General features: G+C 47.4%; 1 protein-coding gene across 2 annotated transcripts; it reads left to right on the top strand.

Annotated features, from left to right (window-relative positions):
* The first annotated feature begins 2,085 nt into the window (after positions 1 to 2,085).
* On the top strand, positions 2,086 to 17,445 carry BMP2 (bone morphogenetic protein 2). 2 transcript variants are annotated; one of them, XM_083493815.1, is made up of 3 exons: positions 2,086 to 2,964; positions 6,711 to 7,066; positions 15,686 to 17,445. In XM_083493815.1, the coding sequence occupies exons 2-3, from the start codon at positions 6,715 to 6,717 to the stop codon at positions 16,528 to 16,530; spliced, it is 1,197 nt and encodes a 398-aa protein (XP_083349941.1). In that variant the 5' UTR covers positions 2,086 to 2,964; positions 6,711 to 6,714; the 3' UTR covers positions 16,531 to 17,445. The 2 variants fall into 2 exon arrangements, with proteins under 2 accessions (XP_083349941.1, XP_083349940.1); XM_083493814.1 differs by having other exon boundaries at positions 2,086 to 3,369.
* Positions 17,446 to 27,684: the final 10,239 nt, after the last annotated feature.

Raw genomic sequence — 27,684 nt, 5'->3', positions numbered from 1 at the left:
CTACCTCTCTGAACTCCGTGGAGGAAGCCTGGGAGAAAGACTTGACCAATGAACTGAAAAGTCAACATACCCTAGGAAAACCACTGGCTGGCTTTGACCTGGTGTGGCACTAGCAATTTAAACGGGGTGTTGGCTGGCCAACTTGGAGTGTGAAGCCTGCAACCCTACAAATGTTGCTGGACTGCACACTCCCATCTTCCACCATGACTACTGGGCAGTGCTGGTGGGGATGGTGGGAGTGGCTCCGAGGCTCCCCAGTCTGGTGTAAATAAAAGCGTCCTTTCAAATTCTTGGTGGGAAGGGGTTTCCTTAAATTAGAAGACTGGGTGTTACCAAAGTTCTGCATCATCTTCTCTATTCTCGTTTTCTGCAGAACACCCTACAGAGTATGTTTCGTGCACAGGTGGATATTATGTCATTTCCTCACTGTGTTTGGATTCTGTCAAGTGCTCTGATTCCCTTTCTTTGACCTTCATACCTTCAAAGACAGTCAACACGTAAATCCCACCCCACGAAGCTAATCCGATTTGCAGAGGCAGGACCTGTGAATTGCTCTACTTCTCCCCCTCCACGTATAGACAAAAGGGACGTATATAATGGATCATTGTTCAAGCCTTCCGTCTCCACTGAACTGCCTCTGCTGTTGCTCCAGGGCCAGGCCTTCGGTGGCCATAAGGCGAAGCAAAGCTGCTCTACTCCCGCATTGCCCGCTCTGATCCGAGGAAAAGGGAACAGCTTTCTGGATCAGCCAAAAGTCCCAGCAGAAACTCTACGAAACGGCTCCCCTTTCGTAGCCCCCTGCCCCCAGAACCGGAGGATTGACTTCTGAGCAAAAAGACAGCAGGAAGAACTTTCTGACAGTAAGAGCGGTTCCACAGTGAAACAGACATATTCCCACGAGAGGCGGTGCCCTCTCCTTCCTCGGAGGTTTTTAACAGAGGTTGGGTGGTCCTTCGTCTTGTTTGATTTAGTTCAGATTCCCGCATTGGTGGGGGTTGGACTAAATGACCCTCAGGACCCCTTCCAATTCTATAATTCTAGGATTCCAGGATTGTGAGGCACGTTGAGAATTTGATTTCGCACGCTTAGGCTGCCTGCACACCATCCGTTTAAAGAGCGCGACTTCCCCATAAAGACGCCTGGGAACTATAGTTCACTCCTCACAGAGTTCCAATTCCCAGCATCCTGACAAACCAGCGTTCCCAGGATTTTTTTGGGGTGGGGGTGGGGTGGGAATCGCGCGCTTTAAATGGATGGTGTGTAGGCAGCCATAGACGCGCCTGAACCTATTGGCTGACTTAAGCGAGCTGTGCCAAACTTAACCCAAGACAGGGCTGCTATGTCGTTTGATCACTCAAAAGCAACAGCAATCGCAAACATGTTTAACTCAAGAGTAAGGGTCATAGAATATCACGCGAATAACAAGTGCCTTTGCGGTTGCAGCCCAGGTACCGGGCAGAAGAAGCGCGGGCCACGGCAGAGCGCAGCAGGGGCCGCGGCGACTCCAAAGTGAACCTGAACCGCGCTGCCTGCAGCGCAGCGCCCCGCTCCTGCGCTCGATCGATCCGCAGTTGCAGGGTCGTTTCAAATCTCGGCTTTAGCCCTAGGAAGTTCCCCTCTTTATGTTGAGCGGGCGGAGGGAGGGAGAGAAGGGGGGGGGGAATCCGTCGTCGTCTTCCACAAGCAGAGCTTTATCCTTTCCAACCCCCCTTTCGGAACAGAAGCATTTGGCACGCGCAACTCTGGAAACATTTCCACTCCCGAAGGAGCTGCCGAGCGCCGTGAAGAAATAGGTACATCTTTCTTCCAAGCGCGGGCCGGGCGGGCAAGGAAAAGTCTCGCGGCGGGCCGGAGCTCCGGCAGCTCCTCCTCCCGGCGAGCCTGACTGCTCGAATCCGGAAAGTTGTGGCAGAGGAGAAGCGAAGAGCGCGCTCAGTACCCCTCCGTCGCTGGGGCTGAGCGTATGTGTGCCTGCTTGTATGCGTGTGTGTGTGCGTGTGTAAGCTGGAGGGGGGGCCGCCTGGAGGAGGGAAGTCCAAAAAGGGGGCGGCGTTCCCTTTAAAAGCCGCCTGCCCTGCCGCGCTTCATGCAGCACCAGCAACCCGCCGCGCCAGCCTCGCCTAGGCTCTCCCGGTTCGCTCACAGGCCGCCTGGCGCTTGGCGAGCGCGCCTCCAGCCCCCGCGCCCGTGACCTCAGCCCGAGCCGAGCAGCCACAAAAAGCCCCGAGAGGGAGAGGCCGCCGAGAGAGAGAGAAAAAGAGAGAGCGGCGCAAGCAGCTCCGCTTGCAGGAGAAGCAGGAACAAGCAGCAAGAAGCGCTCGACGCCGGAGCCCAGGGCGCACGCAACGCGCGGAGAGAGGCAGGAGCCGGGTCGTGCGCTCTTGCCGCCGAGCCACCACCAGGAGCCGCCGGAACCGAGCAGCAGCAACAGGAGGAGGAGCAGCGGCAGCAGCGGCTGGCCGGGCCACTAACTCTGCCTGCTCGCTCTTGTTGCTGCTTTTCTTTTGCAACCGGGAACGAAAGCGCACGACCCAGAGGAGTGGGGGGAAAGTGGCCCGTTTGGAGAGATCGGAGGCGGAACCCAACGCTTCACGGCTGCTGATGCCAAGGGCATTTTCTTAAGGAGAAGGGAGCTGCTTTCTATTGACATCCGAGCAGGAGCGCCGAGGGGGCGCGCATTGCCGGCTCTCGGCCCGGGAAAGGGACGTTTCTTCGCCCCCGACCCTCCGCGGCTCCTTTCCCTGGCAGTTTCGGATCCTGAGCATGTTTCCCCGGCGGGCCGGGCCCTGGAGAAGGACGCCGGCGGTGCGTGCTCTTCCCCCGAGCTTGGCTCTGGGGCAGCGCCCTTGCAGCCGGGAGTGATGCGGCGCCCGGGAGAGGCCAGCGGGCCAGAGAGCAGCTGCAAATCCGCGACCGCCGCGTCGACGTCTTCTTCTTCCTCGTCTTCCTCCTCGCTTCGTCCAGGTTAGACCAGGAGCGAGACCATGCCCGGGATGTTTCTTCCTCTGCGCCGAGAAGCGAGCTCGGGCTGCAGCGCTGGAGAGGAGCTCGACTAGAGAGCGAGGCTTCAGAGGCGCTGGGAACGTTTGGTTCCCCTTTTGCCTCGGCTGCGCTCGCCGCAAACTTCCCAGGGAGGGAGGGAAACTGAGCACAGCTCCTCGCCGCTCGTGGACAGCTCTCCTCCCCGACCCCGGAGTAAGGAGGTGGGGGGGAAAGACCACCACCACCCAAAAAAAAAAAGGAAAAGAAAGGACGGATCGCACATCCTCCCCGCTTGATCGGCCACGTTACTTCCATGTGGAGGGTGGCTCCATGGACGTGCCCGAGTGTGCTGCTGCTGCTTCTTAGGCGATCGGCGGGATCTTAAAGGTAGCAGGAGGCGGGGGGCGCTGGGGAAGGAGGGCGCGCGCGGTCTCGAACTCGGCACATGGCCACACCTGCCGGGAAACTTCCCACGGGGACTCCCTGCGGATTCTTTCCTCCGCGTTCCCTAGACGGTTGATCATCCATACCTCCCTCCCCACAACAAAAACAGTCGCGAGTCTTCCTAGGAAGTATGAATTAAAGCTAATGGTAAACGAGACATTTCTGGTGGCAGATCTCCCTCTTGGCATGTACCTTGCTCACTTGTTGAGAGAATGCGGGAGGTGTGTGTCCCGTGCCCCCCCCCGCTCTTTCTCCCCCGTGACAAGACCCCCCAACTGCCCTCTTCCCCAGAACACTTTGCTGCGCAAGTTAACTGCTTGCAGCGCCCATCCTAAGCGCCTTGCAATATCCCGGGCCACAGGTGGCGGGCGGGGAGAGTACTGGGCAGGTTATTACGCGGCAGCATCCTCTCCCGTATATTGCAAGAAGTCCTGGCTGGGAAACACTTCCAGCAGGCCTCCGGAGCTGCTGCCTGTGTTGCTCTGCTGGCCCGGTCACTTGCTGAAGCTACTTTATTCGGGATGTTTCGCTTCGCTCCGCAAACTGCAGGCTCCCCACCCACCCACCGCTGTTTCGGGAGCTTCTGAAACCCGAGTCCCTTTCTAGCCCATTATTGTAACGCGCCCCCCGCGCACCTCCATTCGCAAATCCCCTTGATTTTGGTAGAAACATCTCCGCGCATAAACCGTGTGTTGGGTGGGGAACTGGCTCCAGATGTGGCTGAACTACAGCTCCCATCATGCCTGACCATCACCCATGCTGGCTGGGGTTGATGGGAGGTGGAGTCCAACGAAGTCTGCAGGGCCACAAGTTCATCACGGCTGGCCTCTTAACAGTTAGAGAGGATCATTTACCGTAGCCGAATGAATCCGAGGCACGGGAAAGGGGTGCTGGAGAGTGGAGTTTTAGCTCGGTTTTACTGCAGAGACAACTAGCAGGCTTTTGAAAGGAAGAATGTCCAACAAACCTAAATGTACGTCCAAGCACTTTACTAAAGGAGCGCACGCGCCCCTGAACTAAAGCAGCAGAAAGGCTCTCTCTCCATGTAAATGAGATCCTTGAATGAAACGGCTCACATGGATAAAGTTCTAGCTAGCAACCTTTGCAATCTTTTGCTTGTGGCTGCCGATGCCCCGCTCATTATGCTGGATCCCAAAACTATTAAAATGCGGAACGAAGGGGGCGGGGGAAGAGATGAAATAAGGTTTCCATTAGCTATGTGTAGGTTACAGGATGTAAAGGAAGGGAGTGAGGGGGAGAAAGCGGGGAGTCAGGCAGTTTCAGGTCACAATCCAGCACACTGTCAGGTGCACTTGGTTTTGAATGCCTCATTCTGCGCTGACTTGTTGCCTTGGTGCACCCTCTAATTGTTTCCAGTGGTTTTGTCCAGCCCTTGGGGAATCGATGGGCTATAAAACTTAAAGCCCACTCTCCTTGCAAACCTAGGAGGCTGGAAGCTCCTCTTGATAAATGTTTCACTGCAGTCAAAAAAGCTCGTGTCCTTCCCCTTTCCCATGTAATTCTCCTTTCTAAAAAGCCACTCCGTGATTACTTGTTCTTTCTTTACCATATTCACCTCCTGTCTCTCATTCCACACCTTCTACTACATGCATGCCCGGGTTTTGTCCTCCCACCAGTGCAGCGGAGCCACCTTACAGCAGGCTAGGAATCAGCTCCCATAATGCTGGCTCTCCAGCCGCCCCTCAAAACCCCACCACGCCACACCCTGCAATACTTCCTTCCTTCAGCTACGTCCCAGCATGCAGCTATGCTTGGGGGCTCTTCACACAATACTAATTATAACAGTTCTGTCTCTATTTATTCTCTGGAGTGAACAGTTGCACTCAAACAGCCCAGGAGCCACAGTGTGGGCTTGTGAATATAATTATGAAAATTCATGTGTTTGTGGAGGTGTCCCCCACGCCATATCGTGGGTGAATGTGTCAATATCTTGCTGCAGGGTTTTATCCCACCCTTCCTTCAAGGGGTTGTGGGTGACGTTTTTAAGTGAGCCACCCAAATCTGCAGGGCCTTTCATGTGCTTGCTCCCTCCTGAAATTTCCATTTCACACAGTCCTTTCTTTTGCCAGCAATCGCAAAGTTGTCCACGGTGGGGAGCAGGTTGTGTGTTACCAATATTGTTTTGTGTGACTTGCCTAGAGGAATGATAGCAGCTTCTGTAGGTTGTATCCAACTAATGTTTGCTCTGTCGAAATTAATGAACCCCGGTTACTCATGGCCATCGATTTCAGTGGGTCTACTCTGAGTAACAATTGAGTATAACCTGTTTTTTCCTGGATTAAGAGGATCCATTTGTGGGCTTTGCTTGGGCCTTTCAGCCACAGGATTGTGAATTGCCTTCGCTTTCAGCTACTTATTCCCCATTGCCCATAATACCAGTTCCTACCAATCTTGGTCCACGTGGGCAGCTTCCATAATGTGCTGGCAGATTGCTACCCACCCCAGCAACTGTGGACATATGAGAGAGAGAGGAAAAACAATATCCTGTCACAGTTCATGTCAGTACCAAAGTTCCCACTGGGGTCAGGACTGTCTCTCATAAACTTCATTTTCGGGGAGATGGAGAAGGTCCTACCTACAAGGACCATGGGAGCTGGGAAGGGTTATTTATAGATCAATGATAAAACTACTGTTTTGTATTCAGAAAGACCCTAGTTGGATCCCTGGCATTTCCAGGCTGGTCTGGGCATATCCCGTCTGAAATTATACAAAACTACTGGCAGATAAAGGGACGCGGGTGGTGCTGTGGGTTAAACCACAGAGCCTAGGACTTGCCGATCAGAAGGTCGGCGGTTCGAATCCCCACAACAGGGTGAGCTCCCGTTGCTTGGTCCCTGCTCCTGCCAACCTAGCAGTTGGAAAGCACGTCAAAGTGCAAGTAGATAAATAGGTACCACTCCGGCGGGAAGGTAAACGGCGTTTCCGTGCGCTGCTCTGGTTCGCCAGAAGTGGCTTAGTCATGCTGGCCACATGACCCGGAAGCTGTACGCTGCTCCCTCGGCCAGTAAAGCAAGATGAGCGCTGCAACCCCAGAATCTGCCACAACTGGACCTAATGGTCAGGGGTCCCTTTACCTTTACCTTTACTGGCAGATAAGACTGAGCTAGATGGCACCAATGGAATGGCTTTGTAGAAGGTGGTTTCCTATGTTTCATGGAGTGAAAGCAGCCGTGAAGCCTAGAAGGACCTTACACTTTGCTCATGCTGGTTTTGCCCTACAGCGCTTCCTCGCCTGCCAACTCAACCTCTTCCCTTCTCCCCAGGTTGATGACCATGGTTGCCAGGACCTGCTCTCTACTAGCACTGCTGCTTTATCACATACTGCTGGGTGGTTCGGCCAGCCTCATCCCGGAGGTGGCCGACAGGAGAAGGTTCAGTGGAGACTTGGGCCGCGTCACTCCCCTGCAACTCTCTGAAGGGATCCTGCGCGAATTTGAACTGCGCCTGCTCAATATGTTTGGGCTCACACGGCGGCCCACCCCAAGCAAGGACATCATCATCCCTCCCTATATGTTGGAGCTCTACCATCTGCACACCAGCCAGAAGCCAACAAGCATGGACTATAACCTGGAGAGAGCTGCCAGCAGAGCCAATACTGTCAGGAGCTTTCACCATGAAGGTAAGGAGGGATGCTCTTAGCTCCTGCTTCCACTGCCCAAGCCCTAACAAAAATAGGCTTGGAGATTCCACCCCCTCTGCCCCTTGCAAATTGGAATGCTGCAATTGCCAAGACGTTTGGTGGTTGGATATTTGGGAAGGCCCACATAGCTCAGTGGGGGAACACCTGTTCCCAGCGTCTCCAGGTAGGATGCAGAGACCCCTGCCTGAAATCTGTTCAGCGCCAAATGCAGCAATGGCCTTGATTTCTTGTGCTCCTTCACCCATTAGATATATGCAATGTATCTCTTGCTATTTAAGCAGTTGTGAATTCCTCATTATGCAGATTGAATCTCTGCCTGGTTTGGTTGCTGCTACACTGGTATGCTCTAACGAGACAAAGCATATCGCTCAAATCTGGTTAGCTGAAAAGTGCAGTTGAAATGTACGGTTTTTCCTTCTGAGCATCTATGCTAGGAAGGAAGAGATTACCGCACTGTGTGAATGCAGCTGAAGTGTGAGTCTCTCCTTGTGGTGTTTCTGCTCAAACTCCTCTCAGCTTCCTCTTAGCTCAGCGCAGGTCTGTCTCAACCACTGAAAAATGAATCAGGGTTCTGAAACCAATCTTGCCCATGTTGACTTGGAAATAGGTAGCCTTCTTTCACAGTCAAAGCTCATCCCTGGAAACACCAGGAGGAATTCAAAATCTTACTCCTCTGATCAGGGCGGGAAAGCATTTTGCAATGATCTCCCTCTTTCTCCTTCTGTGTGCTGTGTGACCGGACTCATCTGTTTAATTCTGGCCACTATTTTGAATGATTGTGGTGGGTGGGAAGCTTTCAAAACCTGAAGTCATGTTGGCAGTAATGTAGATGTGTATGTGAAGACAGTACCATGCCCATTTCAGTACATGCCCATTAGCCTTTGGATCCCAAAACGAACAGAAATGGTTATCTCTGCATGGCTGCCAAGCCTCCTGGGCTGGATCCAAGCACAAGCCATTGTTAGAGCAGACCCGCTGGAATCGGTGAGACTTAACTTAGTCATCCCATTGATTTCCATGGGTCATCTCCGGAATTACAACCAACCCAAAGATTGCAGTTTCAGCCTGTGATTTCTTTTTAAAAAAAGCTATTTGAAGAACACTGAAACATTGCGTATCCCCTCCCCTGCATAATGATGAACATCACAGAAACACATGGCCTTGCATTTTGAGACATTTTTCAAAGCACGGTCCATAGTTCTAAGACAGGGGTCAGCAAACCTTTTCAGGAGGGGGCCGGTCCACTGTCCCTCAGACCTTGTGGGGGGCCGGGCTATATTTTTTGGGGGGAAATGAACAAATTCCTATGCCCCACAAATAACCCAGAGATGCATTTTAAATAAAAGGACACATTCTACTCATGTAAAAACATGCTGATTCCCGGACTATCCGTGGGCTGTATTTAGAAGGCGATTGGGCCTTAATTTGCCTACCCATGTTCTAAGATGCATTTGATTTTTTTTAAAAAAAGTTTATTTAATTTTCTAAATATATTTCTGAAGATTGAGCCTGTCACTGCCTTTGTGTTGGCGGCAGAATCTCCCTTCCCTCCCTCCTAAAGAACCAGTATCCCGCATATGCTTATGCTAATAATGTGGGTGGCCAATTTGCCCAGAGGAGTGTAGAGACCAGTTTTTCCTCGAGGTGATGAACGTACAGATGGTAGGAAACAACCTGGAGCAAAAATGAGGAGGAGTACAAGGAATGTCGCATTTCCCCCTTTAAATAGCTAGCAATTTTAGTTGCTGGCTATGTTTGTTTCATTAAATGTTAAGAATGGCAAACTACATTTCTAACTCTGCTGAACTCTTTGTTCTGTGCCTTATATTCATTTATCAATTTTTAAAAATTGACTTACATTGATCCAGAGCAAGAGAAGTGGGTGTGTTTTTTTAATTCTACAGATTCTGTCCAGATTATGAGTTCCTACCAATAAATTTAAATGTTGCAGGCTAAATAGGAAAAAAAAAGTCTGTCTAATTTACAGTTGGCAATCAGAGTAACTTGGAAGGATTTCTAATCCCCGTCTAATCCCCGTGAGAGATCAATTTAACAATCAATTGTATTGTCTCCACCGTGACTTTGTCTTCTGTTTAAATCTAGATTTAGTGGAGACCCAAGGTAAGCCCTTCAGAAAGCAAGGCTGATAAGTTTTGGAGCAGCTGCCCACTGGATTTCATGGGCACCTGGGGCTTTAGGTCACTCAGATTAGAAGCCACAAGCAAATATGTACTTAACCAGACAGAACAATTGGGAGTAAATGCAACACAATCTTCAGATGCTCTGTTGCCACTTATTCTTGTATTTTTTGAACTAGGCCAGTTTGCTAAATGAAAGGCAACTTGCTTGAACTTTTATGCAAAGTGCTTATATCCGAGTTCCTTAAACTTGAATGAACTTGTCCTCAGCACTACTGGGCAAAGCTTTACATTGTATTTGCAAAGTGTTTTTTTGTTTTGTTTTTGCTGCTTCTGCCATCTCTGTTCAATGCAAATCCAAAAGTTTCGCCATGATTGCGGCAATCTCCTTTCTTCTCCCCTCCATTTATGACCCTAAGCACATTTTGTGTGTGTGTGATTAGCAAAGTCACATTGAATTAGCTAGACTTACAGGTTCCTTTCTGTGTTTCTGCATCCCGGCCACAGATACTTTGATGCAACATGTAGAAATAATAAGCATTCAGAGGATGTGAATCTAGTGTCTTCTGCAGAAAAGCTATAAACTTGCAGTTGTCAACCTTTTCACGGGCGGCATTGATGGATTATATAGAATTGTGGGGAGAGAGACGGAAGCAAGCTGCTTAGATTACATATAGTATAGAGCTGGGCTGGCAAGGAAAGATACATAAATATGTATTTTAATTAAGTTTCTCCACAAGGGGTGTGGCCTACGTAGTGATTATTCTAACTAATAGCAAGTCTTAATGAGGAAAGAGATTAATGGTGTAACTTAAACTTGCACTGTGGCTTATGCTGCTTTGTGTGTGTGAATATAAAACTAATGAATGGGAGAACTTCCAGTAAACATTTCAATGGTGCCAAAATGCACCTTAATGCAGAACTACATACATGTATGAGTGGGCAGAGGGAGGGAAGGCTAGCAAGTGTTTTGGTCAGCTTCCTTGCTGCAACTTGGCAACAATCCTCCTTCCAACAAAATAAACCCTTGGGCGATAACCCTACACCCCTTTGCTTGGGGGTAAGTCCCGCTGAAGCAGAGAAGCAATGACGTGGCCATTTTGGTCCAGTGATCTATATAGCTCAAGACAGAACTTGAACCCAGGTCTTTCCCTAAGTCTGTTATTTATTGTGGGAAGCCTGTTCTTTCAAGCTGATTCAAAGGGCTGTTCTCCCCCCCCCCCAAAAAAACACACACACAATAAAACCAGCTTATCTAGAGAGAGCTGCCTAAAACAGCAGCAGAGATAACAGGTTAGTTTTTAAAGGCCTTGGGAAATAGAAAAGATGTTAGGGAATACAACCATTACGGTAGGTCTTTTGGAGGGTTTTATATTGTAAACCACCCAGTCATCCTCTGATGAAGGGCAGTATAGAAATTTAATTAATTAATAATAGTAATAATCGTCATCACCTTAGGCCCCGAGGCGTCTCCCTGGCATGTCAGCTACTGAAAGGCCCTTTCACAGGTGCGCTTGAGAGGAAAGGGAGTGCCTAGACAATAGTGGGGTTTAAATACGAGAAACAGTGTGGAGGAACTGGTTCAATGCTAATTGGCTGGCGGTTGAGGGCTGCAAGATCTGGAGGGCTGCAGGTTCCACACCTCCTGTGACCAGGATACAGATGTGCTTACAGAGAACCCACAGGAAAACCTGTTTTTCCCTCTGACTGTTTTGCCGTAGCTTGCTACAGAAAAAGACACACACACACTTAACTTTTCTCCGAAAGCTCTAAAAACCTGACGCGATCATTTACTTTTCCTCGCAGTTCCAAGGGCCACAAATGATTTGAGCAAATCGTTAGATTGTTTCTTTATTTCCTTTAATAAACTCACAGGCCCTTGTTGCAAGTGCACTGTTTGCAGCTTGCAATATTCCTCCCCACTCCCCGTCACATCCAATCCCATAAACCAGCCCAGTTAAAGTAAGAGGCCTCTCCCTCCGTCAGTTGAGCATGAGGGTCTTAATCTCAGGGTTGTGAGTTCAAGACCCGCTTTGGACAATGTTTCCTGCACTGCAGGGGGTTGGACTTGATGGCCTTCATGGCCTCTTGCAACACTACAATTCTAAGATTTTGCCTCTCTGGGTAGGGAATTCCACAACCATGGAGCCACTATGTTCAGTGGCGTAGCGTGGGGAGTGCAGGGGGGGGGGGCGGCCGCACCGGGCGCAACACCTGGGGGTTAGGGTTAGGGAGCGCAAATCCACGGGTTAGGGGGCACAAATTACTTGCCTTGCCCCGGGTGCTGACAACCCACGCTACGCCACTGACTGTGTTGGTCCCTGTCAGCCTAACCTCTCTCCTCAGCAAGCACATGTCCGCCACTGAGCTTTAATCTCTGGCTTACCTCTCTGGGCAAAGGCAGAAGCTCTGCCTTTCCACCTTTGTAACCATGCAAAACAGGGGTTTGTTGGGGTTTTTTGGGATGGGGCGGGGGTTTGTTTAGCCCTGCCTTTGTTTTGCACATGTCAGTTCAAAGCCACTTGAGAGAAGTGTCCAATTAAAGCACCAATGATGTAGATAGGGCAGGAATTAAAAACAAATCGAATGTGAGGTAAACACAGCGTGGCTGTGGCTTGTTATTCTCGCGAACCCTCCCTAGCCATTGGGTGAGCGGCTGTTTTTTCCCCTGTTGCAATACTTGGCGGGGGCAGGGCGGGAATGGGAAAGCAAGAGGCAAGGAGGGGTTTGGGTGGAAAGAGACGGAAAGATGGCAGCCGGTTGCTGGCTCTGAAAGGTAGTGAGGAGTCGCCAGATGCAGTAGGGTGAGGATAGAAGATGGCCCTGGGGGACAGGGCAGCGCAGGATAAAACACGGCAGCAATTTTTCCTCTGAGTAGAAGGAAGCAGGGGGACTCCCATCAGGACAGGGCAAGGAAAAACGAGGGTGAAGTAGATCTTGAAGGAAAGACACCAGGGGTTTGTGGTGGGTGGAAACCCCAGGAAAGAGTGTAGACTCAAAGGACTGGGAAATGGCTTCTGTTTTCCTCAGAAGATGTTCTCCTGGAGAGATGGAAAATTTGTGGCCCTTTTGATGTTGCTGGGACTACAACTCCCATCAGCCCTAAACACTGGAGCATGCTGGCTGGGGTGGTTGGGAACAGGGGCCCACAGTTCCCCACATCCCCTCATCTTGTTGTTCTGGCACTTTTTAGAGATGCTTACAGAGTTGTTGGGATGTGGGTGGCGCTGTGGGTTAAACCACAGAGCCTAGGACTTGCCAATCAGAAGGTTTGCGGTTCGAATCCCCGTGACGGGGTGAGCTCCCGTTACTTTGTCCCTGCTCCTGCCAACCCAGCAGTTTGAAAGCACGTCAAAGTGCAAGTAGATAAATAGGTACCGCTCCGGCGGGAAGGTAAACGGCGTTTCCGTGCGCTCCTCTGGTTCGCCAGAAGCGGCTTAGTCATGCTGGCCACATGACCTGGAAGCTGTACGCCGGCTCCCTCGGCCAGTAAGGTGAGATGAGCGCCGCAACCCCAGAGTCAGCCACGACTGGACCTAACGGTCAGGGGTCCCTTTACCCTTTACAGAGCTGCTGAGAGAGGAGAACAGTCCGGCCCTAAGTCATCTTGCTGTCAAATGCTACACACTTCACTTATAGCCAGTGCTTTGAAAGGAGTCTTACAATGCTGTTCACAAACCACTCCCTGCCATTTTGTAGCCTGCACCTATCTTGGTGCCACTTCACCAGGTGGTTTCACCCTAAAGCATGTCAGGGCCACCCCTGCAAGAGACTCCATGTGCTCAGGCATACATGTGGCCTCACTGCAGATGGGTGTAGAGTGCTCAGGACAACCACATTTAGATGGAGCCAATTATAGTTAGCTTTCCTGCAAATGCTTGGGAGATACCCGTTGTCCACCATAGACTTGTGTACTTTAAATGCAAGCTCTTGTTTAGATGACCATAGAGGAAAGGGACTCTGAATCAGATGTTGGGGAATAAGAAGATACCTTTGGATTATGGTTGTGTTTCCAAAGCTGCAGTGGGAACAGTTAGGCTAGAATCCAAAACTTGTTCCCTTGGAATTTAATATTGGTGATACTTCTAAGTAAATAGAACACCAACGGAGCAATGTCGCGGTTAAGATAGTTCACAATATGCTTAGACTTAGCCACAGTTGTTGCACAAGTTGCAATGTGTGGTGGTATTATCATTGTGTAGTTCACCGAGTGGGCTGGACACATTGCTTGTTCATAACCCAATTTAGAGGCTATCTGAGAATATGGATATTGTATCACATACTGAGCCCTTGGAATAAAACAGGAGATAGGGCAAGTCAAATCTTCCCATTGCTTTCTCTTAGATTTCTTTTACTTGCACATGAATTTATTTCTGAACCCAAAGTGCAAATGAAGATTCACTCCAACTCCCATCAGTCTCTAATAGGGTCAGGGATGGTGGAAATTGTAGACCAGCAATATCAACCTTGGGAGCAGCAGAGTCCCTCACCCTTGGCCTCAATGGTTTAGTTAAATTTGGCAGCAAGAGTACATCCTGTCAATACTGTACAGTGTTATTGGTCATAAGTAAATGTTCAATCATAGTACTATATTTCCCCAAAAGTTTGTTTTCCAAAAAGCAAAACTCACACCTTAAAACTATCGGAGAGTGCTCCAATCTTCCACATGGGATGCACATAATTCCCTCCACCCAGTATGTCTTCATCCCCTCTCTGAGCCTTCCCTCCACCCCTCCTCATGCCATCCATATTAAAAAGAACAAAAAGGAAATGGTGTTTTGTGTCCCTGGCCACTTTAGATGATGACCAATATATTGCCTGTCTCCAGTTCAAATTTCAGCCACATACTTAAGCAAATGTTCATTTCTCTGCTCCCACCTGTAATAACAAGTCTTATGTAGGGGGTGAGCTTTCAACAGTTAAAATTAGTAGTAGATTTTATAGAAAAGAGCAGGACAAGGCACAACTCACAAAGCGCCTTCCAGGTTGGCAGGGTCTGTATGCCTGTTTGTCCCATATTTTGCAGTTAACTGTTCATAATAGCAGTTCAGTGGACAGGCAGTATGGATGATGAATTTGCCCAACATGTGATGCAGCTGTAGACTGTTGCAGTTCAGTAGATCTGTGCGACTTGGTTGCCTGTTCCTGCAATGCTGCCCATGGCCTCCCCCCAAACAAACAGCTAGTCCTACCCAGTGGCGTAGCATGGGGGGGGGTGCAGGGGGGGCCGGCCGCACCGGGCGCAACATCTGGGGGTTAAGGTTAGGGGGCGCAAATCCACGGGTTAGGGAGCGCAAATTACTTGCCTTGCCCCGGGTGCTGACAACCCATGCTACGCCACTGGTCCTACCTGGTGCCCTGCAAATGTTTAAGACTACAGCTCCCACCAGCCTCAACCAGCACGCCTGCAAGCTATAGTCCCAAACTTCTGGAGGGAGCCCAAATGGTTTAACTACTAAACCCATCCAAGTTATTTTCATTTAGGGCCTCCTTGAGTAAAATGACTGGGTGTGCTTTGTGGAAAGGTCTATAATTACGAGACAGGGTTTTGGATAGTAAGTTTTGTAAATCATGAAACTTGTGGCACAATGCCTTTGGAATGGCTTTTGAGAGACTGACATGAAAACTGAAGGTAGGGGTTTGTTGTTAGCGTTGCGTGTTTTTTTTAGGGCAATCTTTAAGAAATGCAATCCCTTTCCTTGATCCTCAGTCAGTTTTTAATTACTCTCCCTGGGCCCCTGCTAACCACAGTGTTAAAAAATGTTCTTTAATACCCTTGAATTCCAAAGCAATGCCTCACATTTCTTCCCCCTTATTACGACCACCTGGAATTCGCAGTGCACTCCTATGAGATCCAAAATGTGTGGCAGCGAATGAAGCATTTTAACATCATGTTTCGTGGGCTTGCCTAAACATACAGAAAGACAAGAGCAACTAGAAAAAGGAAAAGGGGGGAAAGTCTTTTGAATTTCTAACTTAACACACGTATTGGCTTATGCTAATGTTATGGGAAATCTTCTATATCTGTTCTTGTGTTGTTTAGTCGTGTCCGACTCTTCGTGACCCCATGGACCAGAGCACGCCAGGCACTCCTGTCTTCCAATGCCTCCCGCAGTTTGGTCAAACTCATGCTAGTAGCTTCAAGAACACTGTCCAACCATCTCGTCCTCTGTCGTCCCCTTCTCCTTGTGCCCTCCATCTTTCCCAACATCAGGGTCTTTTCCAGGGAGTCTTCTCTTCTCATGAGGTGGCCAAAGTATTGGAGCCTCAGCTTCAGGATCTGTCCTTCCAGTGAGCACTCAGGGCTGATTCCCTTAAGAATGGATAGGTTTGTTCTTCTTGCAGTCCATGGGACTCTCAAGAGTCTCCTCCAGCACCAGGGTACTTCAAATATTTCGTGGCATTATCTGAGTTACTGATTGTGTTTTTCTTCTTCTTCTTTCTCTCCCCCCCAAACCAGAAACACTAGAAGAACTTCCAGAAAGAAGTGGGAAAACATCTCGTCGCTTCTTCTTCAACTTAACTTCCATCCCTGAGGGGGAGTTCATCACTTCAGCTGAGCTTCAGGTTTTTCGGGAGCACATTCAAGACGCTTTTGAGAGCAATGGCAGCTCTTACCACCGTATTAATATTTATGAAATCGTCAAGCCCGAGAGAGAGGCCTCCCAGGACCCCATCACGAGACTTTTGGACACGCGCTTGGTGCATCGTAACGCCAGCAAGTGGGAAACGTTTGATGTGACGCCGGCTATCATGCGGTGGATTGCACATGGACAACCCAACCATGGTTTTGTGGTAGAAGTGGCTCACTTGGACCCCAGGGAGAGCACTGCCTCCAAGAGGCACGTCCGGATCAGCAGGTCTTTGCATCAGGACGATGCCAGCTGGTCTCGGATCAGGCCGTTACTAGTGACCTTTGGGCACGACGGAAAGGGACACCCTCTCCACAAGAGAGAGAAGCGCCAGGCCAAGCGCAAGCACAACAAGCGCAAGTCCAATTGCAAACGGCACGATTTGTACGTGGACTTCAACGACGTGGGGTGGAATGACTGGATAGTGGCCCCGCCGGGCTATAGTGCCTTCTACTGCCACGGAGACTGCCCCTTCCCCTTGGCAGACCACCTGAACTCCACCAACCATGCCATTGTTCAGACTCTTGTCAATTCTGTCAACCCCAAAATCCCCAAAGCTTGCTGCGTGCCGACAGAACTGAGTCCCATCTCCATGCTCTACCTGGATGAGAACGAGAAGGTGGTACTAAAGAATTATCAAGACATGGTTGTGGAGGGCTGTGGCTGCCGCTGACATGGCAGCAGGACGGAAAATGGACCAATGAAACAAAACAAAACTTGACACTTTAATATTTCCCAATGAAGACCTTATTTATGTTATGAAATGGAGAATTAAACGCATCTATTTTGAAAAAAAATCTATTTATGTCTACAGAAAAAAGCGAGGAAAAAAATATTTTAATCAGAGAATTATTCCTTTTAAAGATTTTTAAACGTATTAGTTGTACATTTTATATGGGTTTAAGCGCCCCCCCTTTCCCCCCTCAGCACATGAAGTATAAAGGTCAGATTGTTATTTTGTATTTATTTACTATTATAACCACTTTAGAAGAATAGCTAATTTGTATTTATATGTATAATCAAAAAAAAGCAGAAGAAAAAAAATATAGGGTTTGTACATAATTTAAAACAAATGGTAGCTTTTTTTGTTTCTTTTCCTTTTTCCAGTGTGTATTTAAGTAAGTTGCGATGTGTACATGGAAGGGTTACTATGGCAAAGGTGCGTAATGCATTTTGCTTTCTGCAGTTCTACTGTTAAGGTCACAAGTGCAAGCCCAATGAAAAGTGGCTAATCCGCCCTGCTGACTCAAGATTATATTGTACAATTCTCAGGAATGCTGCAGGGTGGGCTGCCTAGTCCATGAGAAACTGGCATCTTCCCGGTGGGGAGCATGTGGATAAGAACCAGACGGTTGCCGAGCAAGTAGAAATAGAATTGCTGTTCCTCATGAAGGTGTGACACGACCACCAACCGGGCTTCTCTAGAAAACTCTCTTTCCCTACTTTAATTTTCGGGTTTTTTGGTCCTTGCACCGACAGAAAAGCAAAATGTTTATGCTGTTCCTCCCCTTTTAAGTAGTTCACCCATTGGAATCCTTGTCCTGGCCAAATATTAAATAAAATACCAGATTTCTTCAGTTTTTAAAAAGCTTCGTTTCTGCTCGCCTTTCCGACGGCGCCTAAGGTATTCCTGCTACTACAGAGTAACGCTCGCTGGATGCCAGAAGTGTATTATTGCGCGCACCTTGCAATGTATGTTAACAGAGCTCCGAGGGAAGAACAGGTTTGTGGGAAGCAGCAAAGTATGCAAATTCCACCCTTTTATTTTCCTAGGGACATCAAACACATGCAAAGGAATCTGAGGAATTACTACCGGGCCAGGCCCTAAATATCTCCTCCCGCACCTATGTAAAAGGCTCCAGGGAGGTAGAAGTTTGCATGCAGTCAGATGCGTTGCCCATATGTAAGCATAAAGCTGGGTCAACTTGCACCCCCATGTAGTGGGAAGAGGGCTTCTTGGTTTCCCACGAGAGCTTGCAGAACAGGAAAACAATTGCCCTTGCATAGATTGTACTGAGCAGGTGAGAAGTAGCCAACATGGTGCCTTCAAAATATGTTTTGGAACTTAGGCTCTCATCAGCCCCAGCCTCAGTGGCCAGTGAGAAGGGATGCACCTGGAATGGGCTACTTACAAGCAACAGCGACAGGGGAAATGTGCACCAGAGTCAAAAGATGTAAAGCTACACTGCAATCCTACACATATCTACTCGGAGGGCATTCCCACTAAGTTCAGGGGGAATTACTTTGGGGAAACCCAGCTGGCTCAATCGCACTTGCATCTGAAAAGCTCTGTGAAGGATTGCGCTGCTAGCCTGGCTTGCAATAAGGCCATTCATAACCATCCTGAAATTACATACTGTGGAATAATTTCACTTAAGTGGTTTGAGAACGGATCATTAGGTGTTCACGGGAGCATATGTTTATTTTAAATGAAAGCAATGTCCCTAGAGATGTTTCAGTTTGTCCTCCAAAGTCAAGCAGTCCTAGTTCGACCTGCAAATGTTTTTTGCACAAACAAAGAGGTTTACACGGCTTTGTTTTGCAGTATTTCCCCCTTTTAAAAAATCTCTGCACTGGAACTTTTTCAATAGCCTTGGAGTAGAGGTTCAGGGAACCTCGTCTGCAATCTTTGACAAATATTCTAACCAGTGCTTTTTTCCTCAAAAAAAAAATGCTTAGGGGTACTCTCATTTTCCGACTCATATTGAAATACTGCCCCTCAATGAGGCCAAACTTAGATTCACAAAATGTTTAGGGGTATGCGTACACCTGCATCCCCCCCCCCCAGAAAAAAAGCACTAATTCTAACTATGTTGCTAAACATGTCATTGTTGTCTGAATGGCACTTTTTCACAAAATGGTGCTCAGAGCGTCTCGCAAAAGGTTAGATGAACAGTGACTATCACAATTCAAAAGCCTACCAGAAACAATTAGAAATAATCACAATATCAGTAAGTTATACAAAAAGGGAATCCATACAACATTGTATGAAACAAGACAAATAAGCTTTTCTAACTTAGTGGCTTAAATCTGATGGATGTCTTACCAAATAAGCAACATCTGCAACTTTAGGCTGCACAATCAGTAACAGCAACCCTTCAGAATGAACGCCACTTGAGAAGACGTAATCATTTCGTGATCTGTTCTTTGGCTTGGTAGGACAAGATTTTGACTGTAAGGTCACATCCAAACTATGCATTTAAAACATTCCCCTGCCCCACAAAAATCAAAGTAGAATCCCAGGAATTGCCGTTTACTCTGCAAAGAGCTACACTTCTCAGCACCCTTAACAGACTGCCATGCTCAGGATTATTTGTGGAACGCCATGCGCTTTAAATGTATGGTGTGGGTGTGATCTGGGATATTGGCTCATTTATAACAGCAATTTTGGAATTTCTGAATACTTTCTTAAACCAGTTTTGTTGAAAGCTTGTTAGCATCATAACCATCCAAAAGGGAGGCTTGGAGGACACAGAGAAGGGATGTTATAGAAGGTTAAGACCCGGAAGTACTGGAGAATATTCATGCAGTGTTGTGAAACCTTCATTCATGAATATTTTTTGGTAAGCAAGAAGGTGCAGTGCTCATTTAATATGTAAATATAGCCTGCAATAATTTGATCGGAGGTGACCTCAAAAGATCTGTCGTTTCATTTCTGGTAAAATGGCAAGGAAGATCTTATACATTTGTTTCTGAGTAACTCTTTCTTCATGTCATTCATGTTTGGAATAGCGATTTGTCCCCCCCCCCCCCCGGTTCTTAGCAATAAACAGTACAGTGGTACCTCGGGTTAAGTACTTAATTCATTCTGGAGGTCCGTTCTTAACCTGAAACACCACTAATGCGGTCTCCTGCCGCCGCCGCGCCGCCAGAGCATGATTTCTGTTCTCATCCTGAAGCAAAATTCTTAACCCGAGGTAATATTTCTGGGTTAGCGGAGTCTGTAATCTGAAGCGTATGTAACCTGAAGCATATGTAACCCGAGGTACCACTGTACTCAGAAACTTTTACACATTTGTAGGTCATTTACCACTTGTGGTGACAGTTTCTTCTGACTGGATTGAATAGGTCTTCTGATTGCTGCTTCATGAATCCAGTTTGTACACCACTGCAAACTGTCTGTCAGAAATGTGTGCAATGGGATGTTAGGACGGATGTCTGGGCCTTGCTTGTGGGGAACTGTTCAGCCTGCCACTTCACTACCTCCAAATTCAATTTGCACAAGCAGAAAAAGCCCATAACATGCTTTGCCGAATCATTCCACAGACTGTCTGGAATTCTTTAGTGCTAAGGATACTAAGAACTAAGAGGGGAAATGGAAGTTCAGAATTTCAAATTTAAAAGGAGATGGAACTACAGGAGGTGGGGCTGTAGGTTTTCTGAGGGTTCTGTTAAGTCCAGTTGGAGAGATGCACATGATTTTCAGGGTGATTTTGATCCCATTTCAAGGGGTTTTGGGTGGGTAGCATTGCTAAAACAAAAGAGGCTCAATGCACCGTCCACAAATCAACTCTAACCATTGGAAATCAACCAAACTGGCAACATTTCTGAACGACATACAAATTCCATATAGGTTGTGAGCAGAGAGAAGATAATTGGATTTCAGTTTTTTTAAAATTTTAAATATATCTTGCCCATTATTCTAGTTCCATTATTATATTAAAGAATGTGACAGTGCCAAAGCAAAAGCATGGTGAGATTTTCACAGCCCTCCCCATCAACCCATTCATTTGTAGTCCGTTTGATGTTGAACATGCATGAATCAGGACCCAGTAAAATACTGTATAAAAAGCAGACAGAACTAGTAACAATGCCAATTAGCAATTGATTCATTTGTTTATCGTGCCTATAGCTCACTCCATGAAGTTCAACTTAGGGCTGAGAGCCAACTGTCCTCATATTTCATTTTTTACAGCAAACTTGAGTTCAGGATAAGGGAAAGCCTGCAGAATTATTCTGGGTGGGATTCAATGTCAAAGGCATGCCTAGGGTACCTTGAAAGCAGCTGTATCAGTGCCCCTGCCCCAATCACATAGAAATTACTACATTTTAAACGACCCAAGTATTTGAAGTGTCCACAGTGACAGGCAGGATGAAAAAAACTGCATGCCTTTATGCCGCAGTGTAAGAAGGACAGGAAGCTTCTCTCACATATGATCTTGCCCCAACACTTGCTGCACACTGATGTCAGACACCCCATAGTCAGATAGGTGGTTTTTGCACCCCCAGTGGGGGCTAGTCTCACCAACCCCTAGGTACGCCTCTGGCAGAGCTGTCTTTCCCATAGGGCTTAGTGGTGCTTTGCGCCAGGGCGCCGGGCTCTCAGCGAGTGGGGGAGCTGCGCGGCTTTGACGGCAGCCTCCCCTTTCTTTCCCTGCATGCTCGCCAGCTGCATCCCGTCAACCATATGGCTGGCGCACGTGCAACTTCCCTCCCAAGCCTCTGCAGGGAATGCTCTCCCTCAGCGGCATGGGGGAGAGTTGCGCCTCCCCCCATGGCTGGCAGTGTGCAGCTTTGCCACCCCCCATCCATGGTAATTTGGGGGCTCTGGGTGGATATTTGCACCCCAGCACCACATCTGCTAAAGACGGCCCTGACCTCTGGCCACACTATTGCAATGGTTCTGTTAGAATAAACACTTCCAATTTCCAGATGGGACCATCTCTTCTCTCCTCCCTCACTGCACATTGTTCTGGGGGGGGGGGTCTGATTTTTTTTTTTTAAGGCACATGGGAATTAGAGGGGGAAAGCCCCAGTCATGTTAGCCAGACCTGTGCTGGCTCCGGCTAGCAAAACCGTTTAGTTGAATCCAGCCTGAATTTTGACTTTTGCTCATCAGTTGCCTTCGCTAAACCTGTTCCCTTTTAACATGCGCAACAGCCATACACATATAAGCCATGGCGGTAGGGCATCATTGCATAGAGTACATCTCTGTTGATACCAGATGCCACTTCATTTGTCACGACGTGCCTAATCTTATCTAGGATCTCTTTCCACGATCCTTTCAGCACAAGACAAATGTGGCTTCAAATAATTCTGCGCTGACATCCTATCATGCCCTAAAGGTGGTTGTGTGCAAATAAATGTCACGTACAGAATTCACACAAATGACCACAGGACGTAGCATCTTTAGCTTGCCAGACACATATAGAATAAAAAATGTAGACGTTACAGACTGGAGGGATTCCAGTGTGAAGGAGCCTTATACATACATCACCGGCCTGACTCTGGTGGAAACTGCCACTGTTGCCAGTGAACTAGTTTGTTTCAGTCAAGGCCTTCACGTCTGTGGGATGTATATATGCTATATACCAATTGGTATTTACAGTGGAACCTCGTGTCTCACCAGAGTGGTGCATGCTCTAGTTATCTCCCGCTTGGACTACTGCAATACGCTCTACGTGGGGCTACCTTTGAAGGTGACTCGGAAACTGCAATTAATCCAGAATGCGGCAGCTAGACACGTGACTGGGAGTGGCTGCCAGGGCCACATAACACCAGTCCTGAGAGATCTGCATTGGCTCTCAGTACGTTTCTGAGCACAATTCAAAGTGTTGGTGCTGACCTTTAAAGCCCTAAACGGCCTCGGCCCAGTATACCTGAAGGAGCGTCTCCACCCCCATCGTTCTACCCGGACGCTGAGGTCCAGTGCCGAGGGCCTTCTGGCGGTTCCCTCATTGCGAGAAGTGAGGTTACAGGGAACCTGACAGAGGGCCTTCTTGGTAGTGGCACCCGCCCTTCAGATGTGAAGGAAATAAGCAGCTATCCTATCTTTAAAAGACATCTGAAGGCAGCCCTGTTTAGGGAAGTTTTTAATATTCAATGCTGTACTGTTTTTAACACTTGACTGGGAGCCACCCAGAGTGGCTGGGGAAACTCAGCCAGATGGGCGGGGTATAAATAAATAAATATAATAATAATAATAATAATAATAATAATAATAATAATAATAATAATTTATTTATTTATTTACTGTCCTCCTTAAGAACACTGTGGGTTACGAGCTCTGCTAACCTGGAAGTAGATGCTCCTTGCTGCGAACTTTGTCCTGGGATGGGAGTGGAAGTCGCGCGCCGGCAGCGCGGCAGCAGTGGAAGGCACCATTAGTAGAAGTGCGCCTAATGTTATGAGCGGTTTCGGGTTACAAACGGACCTCAGGAATGGATTAAGTTCGTAACCGGAGGTACCACTGTCTCATCCTGTTCTGCCTCCCACTTTCATTGCGCACTTTTGCAAGATGAAGTCATTATTGCGGGAGACTGGGTATGAAATAGAAAATATTAATCACTAATCGGGTGTTTCTTTATTTTGTTTAACTCTAAATTGTTAAGAGGTTGCTTAATTGCTGTTTGCACAACTCAACTTTAATCCTTCAGTTAGTACCCTGTATGTTGATGTTCAATTTTCTTCCCTAATTTCCATTATGAAAATGTTTGTGCGCAGTTACTGCAGAGCCTTCAAGGACTGTTTTATACTTCCTGACAGCGCAGGTCTGCCTTAATGGTTTGTTTTTACTGCTTAAGAGTGTAAACTTTTCTGCAGCCAATGCGTGGAAAGTCTACTCTCATCCTGCATTACACATTTTTCATTACTCATTTACTGTTTTTCCTTTGTTGCCAATGACCACCTTTACTTCGGCTTTGTGCAAACACTCCTGTAATTTACAAAATAAGATCCCTCTCCTTCTGACCCTTTCCCTCTCACACTTTGCTTTCTATGATACATCTTCTATAAATTATGTAAGGGGAAAGGAAAGCCACCAAAATACAAGAAGTTAACTTGCTTTTTTCCAAGGTCCCCTTATCTGTTTCAGCAGCAATTTGCTGTAATCTTATTGCAGCAATAGAGAAAGTTTTAATTCCCCGGTGCTGCTTTAAATAGTACTGCCATAATTTCCAGGAAGGAATAGATTTCTTTACTATCACTCCTACTAGTAATAAAACATTCTCTGCATTTCTGTACCATTTAGCTGTTGAATTGTATAGATGTCTACGCAAAAGCAAACCCCATTGCCTTAAATGAGACACACACTCCCAGCTAAGGGCGTGTATGGGACAACAGCCTTACAGCGTTCAATGGGCTTAGCATATGTTATCCCAAGCCAATTCCAATTTTCTTATTGCACTGCAATAGTATTTTACAATATAGGTTTCCTCTTGAAAGGTATGTCACCACTATTCTCCCCATTTTGCAGATGCAGGGCTGAGGCTGGGAAACGGTGACTTCCCTTAGGCCATACTAGGGAGTTCATAGCATACATCAGGCATAGGCAATCTCGGCCCTCCAGATGTTTTGGGACTACAACTCCCATCATCCCTAGCTAACAGGACCAGTGGTCAGGGATAATGGAGGATGTTAGCATTTCACTCCTCCGTTGCTGGAAGTGTGATTGTTACATCACATGTCAGTGTTTACTTTCCAGGCTTGGAAAGTGCGAGAACGGATGTCAGTCTAAGGGAGCTGGGCATGTTGAGCCTGGAGAAGAGGAGGTTAAGGGATGATATGATAGCCATGTTCAAATATATAAAAGGATGTCACATAGAGGAGGGAGAAAGGTTGTTTTCTGCTGCTCCAGACAAGCGTACACGGAGCAATGGATCCAAACTACAAGAAAGAAGATTCCACCTAAACATTAGGAAGAACTTCCTGACAGTAAGAGCTGTTCGACAGTGGAATTTGCTGCCAAGGAGTGTGGCGGAGTCTCCTACTTTGGAGGTCTTTAAGCAGAGGCTTGACAACCATATGTCAGGAGTGCTCTGATGGTGTTTCCTGCTTGGCAGGGGGTTGGACTCGATGGCCCTTGTGGTCTCTTCCAACTCTATGATTCTAGGATTCTAATCTCTCTTCCGCTGTACTATACTTTTGTACTTTCTTGCTCCCTCTCTCTCAGAGTAGAAGTGAGAGGATGCCATGATTGCTTTGTCCTGTTTAATAATAATAATAATAATAATAATAATAATAATAATAATAATAATTTATACCCCGCCCATCTGGCTGGGTTTCCTCAGCCACTCTGGGCGGCTTCCAACAGAACACTAAAATACAATAACCTATTAAACATTAAAAGCTTCCCTAAACAGGGCTGCCTTCAGATGTCTTCTAAAAGTTTGGTATTTATTTTTGGTATATATATATTTAAGTTTGGTATTTATTTTTCTCTTTGACATCTGGTGGGAGGGCGTTCCACAGGGCGGGTGCCACTACCAAGAAGGACCTCTGCCTGGTTCCCTGTAACTTGGCTTCTTGTAGCAAGGGAACCGCCAGAAGGCCCTCGGCGCTGGACCTCAGTGTCTGGGCAGAATGATGGAGGTGGAGATGCTCCTTCAGGTATACTGGACTGAGGCCGGTAGGTCAGCCTCAGCATCAACGGTCAGCCTCAGCACCAAAGGTCAGCACCAACACTTTGAATTGTGCTCGGAAATATACTGGGAGCCAGTGTAGGTCTTTCAAGACTGGTCTATATTGCTTAACAAATCACTTAGAATGCACACATCTACGCTCCATGATCGTTTCTGCTGTACTCTGCTAAGTGAGCGTGCACATGTCGCTGGTGCGCTCCGGGAATTATTTGTGAACTGGGCTGTGCTTCATCAGGAAGACACCCAGAGAGGTCTGTCTCATTCTGGGGGCTGTGTGTGCCCTCCAGGCATGTTCCAACAGGGAATTGTAGTCCCAAAACATCTGGAGAGCCGAGTTTGCCTATGCCTGGCATACGCCATATTGGAACCAGTGACTTCTGGGTCTACAGCTGAACTTTTAGGCACAATGATATGCCAGCCAACAGAAACCAGTGTTAGCAGAGGGTTCGGTATCTTCATGTACGTTTCCGAGCACAATTCAAAATGTTGGTGCTGACATTTAAAACCCTAAATGGCCTTGGTCCAGTATATCTGAAGGAGCGTCTCCACCCCCATTGTTCTACCCGGACACTGAGGTTCAGCACCGAGGGTCTTCCGGCGGTTCCCTCACTGTGAGAAGCCAAGTTGCAGGGAACCAGGCAGAGGGCCTTCTTGGTAGTGGCACCCGCCCTGTGGAATGCCCTCCCACCAGATGTCAAAGAGAAAAACAACCACCAGACTTTTAGAAGACATCCCTGGTTGAAGACAACAAGGCAGCCCTGTTTAGGGAGGCTTTCAATGTTTGATGCATTACTGTATTTTAATATTTTGTTGGAAGCCACCCAGAGTGGCTGGGGAAGCCCAGCCAGATGGGCGGGGTATAAATAAATGATGATGATGATGATGGTGTGCAATCCCCTGCACTTCTAATTGAAAGGAGCAGAGAGCAGTCAATGGAGGAAGAATGGCAGATGAAGCTGATGGACTACATGGAATTGGCGGAAATGACTGGCAGAATCCGAGACCAGGGAGAAGAGTTGGTGGAAGAAGATTGGAAAAAATTCAAAGTATATTTACAGAAATATTGTAAAATTAATGAATGTTAGAAGGATGCTGGAATGAAGTTACATGGTTTAAGCAGAAATGTTATAAAGAACTAAGTAAAAATAGATTGTTAATGGGCCAAAGTGTAAAATTTAAGGTCAGATTGTGTTAAGATAAATTATAGAACAAAAATTGAGAAAGACGGAAAGGATTTGCTGAAATAGCTAATTGAACAAGAATACAAAAAAGGGAGGTGTGAGGAGGTCGATGATACAAGTAAATGAAAGGTAGAGATATAGAAATATTGGATGTGTTTTTTGAATGTTTTTGCTTTTCTTGTTGTTTTGTTGTATTGTTCTTTTTTTGTTTTTTTCTCTTTATTTTTGATGTATTGTGAACTTTTTACTGTTTTCTTCTTCTTTTTTCTGTAACTATTAAACTTTTAATAAATATCTTTTTTAAAAAAAAAAGAGCAGCCAATGGAAAAGACCTCAGAGATGCAGCTGTTAGCTAGCCAGAGAAGGCAACGCTGGGCTACATGGACAAATATATTTGTTGACATCCATCTATCTCAAGAGACAATGGAGGGTGCCTTTGGGGATGAAATCTAACTGCTGCGTTAGCAACACCGAAGTGACCTCCCCAGGGTGCAAGCTTGGGCAGTGTGTATGGAGGTCGTGGGTTGCCCAGAGGACCGCCGCCTCACTGATGTAGTCCATAGCAAAGCAGAGCAATATGCTTGGCACTAGCTTGGCTGCAGGAAGGAGACGCAGACAAGGTGCCATCCAATCAACTTAGCAACTCCAGAAGAAGAAGAAGAGGAGTTTGGATTTGATATCCCGCTTTATCACTACCCGATGGAGTCTCAAAGCGGCTAACATTCTCCTTTCCCTTCCTCCCCCACAACAAACACTCTGTGAGGTGAGTGGGGCTGAGAGACTTCAGAGAAGTGTGACTGGCCCAAGGTCACCCAGCAGCTGCATGTGGAGGAGCGGAGACGCAAACCCGGTTCCCCAGATTATGAGTCTACCGCTCTTAACCATTACACCATACTGGCTCTGTACACAGACTGTAGGATCTCCTATCAGGCTGACAGTTTCAAGGTTCTGAAAATTGAGGTGCATGTTAGATTCAATGGCGCATTAGACTCGAGAAAAGTCATAGAATCATAGAATCATAGAGTTGGAAGAGACCACAAGGGCCATCGAGTCCAACCCCCTGCCAAGCAGGAAACACCATCAGAGCACTCCTGACATATGGTTGTCAAGCTTCTGCTTAAAGACCTCCAAAGAAGGAGACTCCACCACACTCCTTGGCAGCAAATTCCACTGTCGAACAGCTCTTACTATCAGGTGTTAGACAGTTTGCTATGCTCTTAAAACTAAACAAGCCATACAGGAAGTAGAATGTCCCCTTGATTCTAGCTCTGATATATTTTTTCTGCT

Source organism: Podarcis liolepis, assembly GCF_965112155.1.
Source record: "Podarcis liolepis genome assembly, chromosome: 3".
Classification (NCBI taxonomy): Eukaryota; Metazoa; Chordata; class Lepidosauria; order Squamata; family Lacertidae; genus Podarcis; species Podarcis liolepis.
This window is presented reverse-complemented; position numbering and strand designations above follow the sequence as displayed.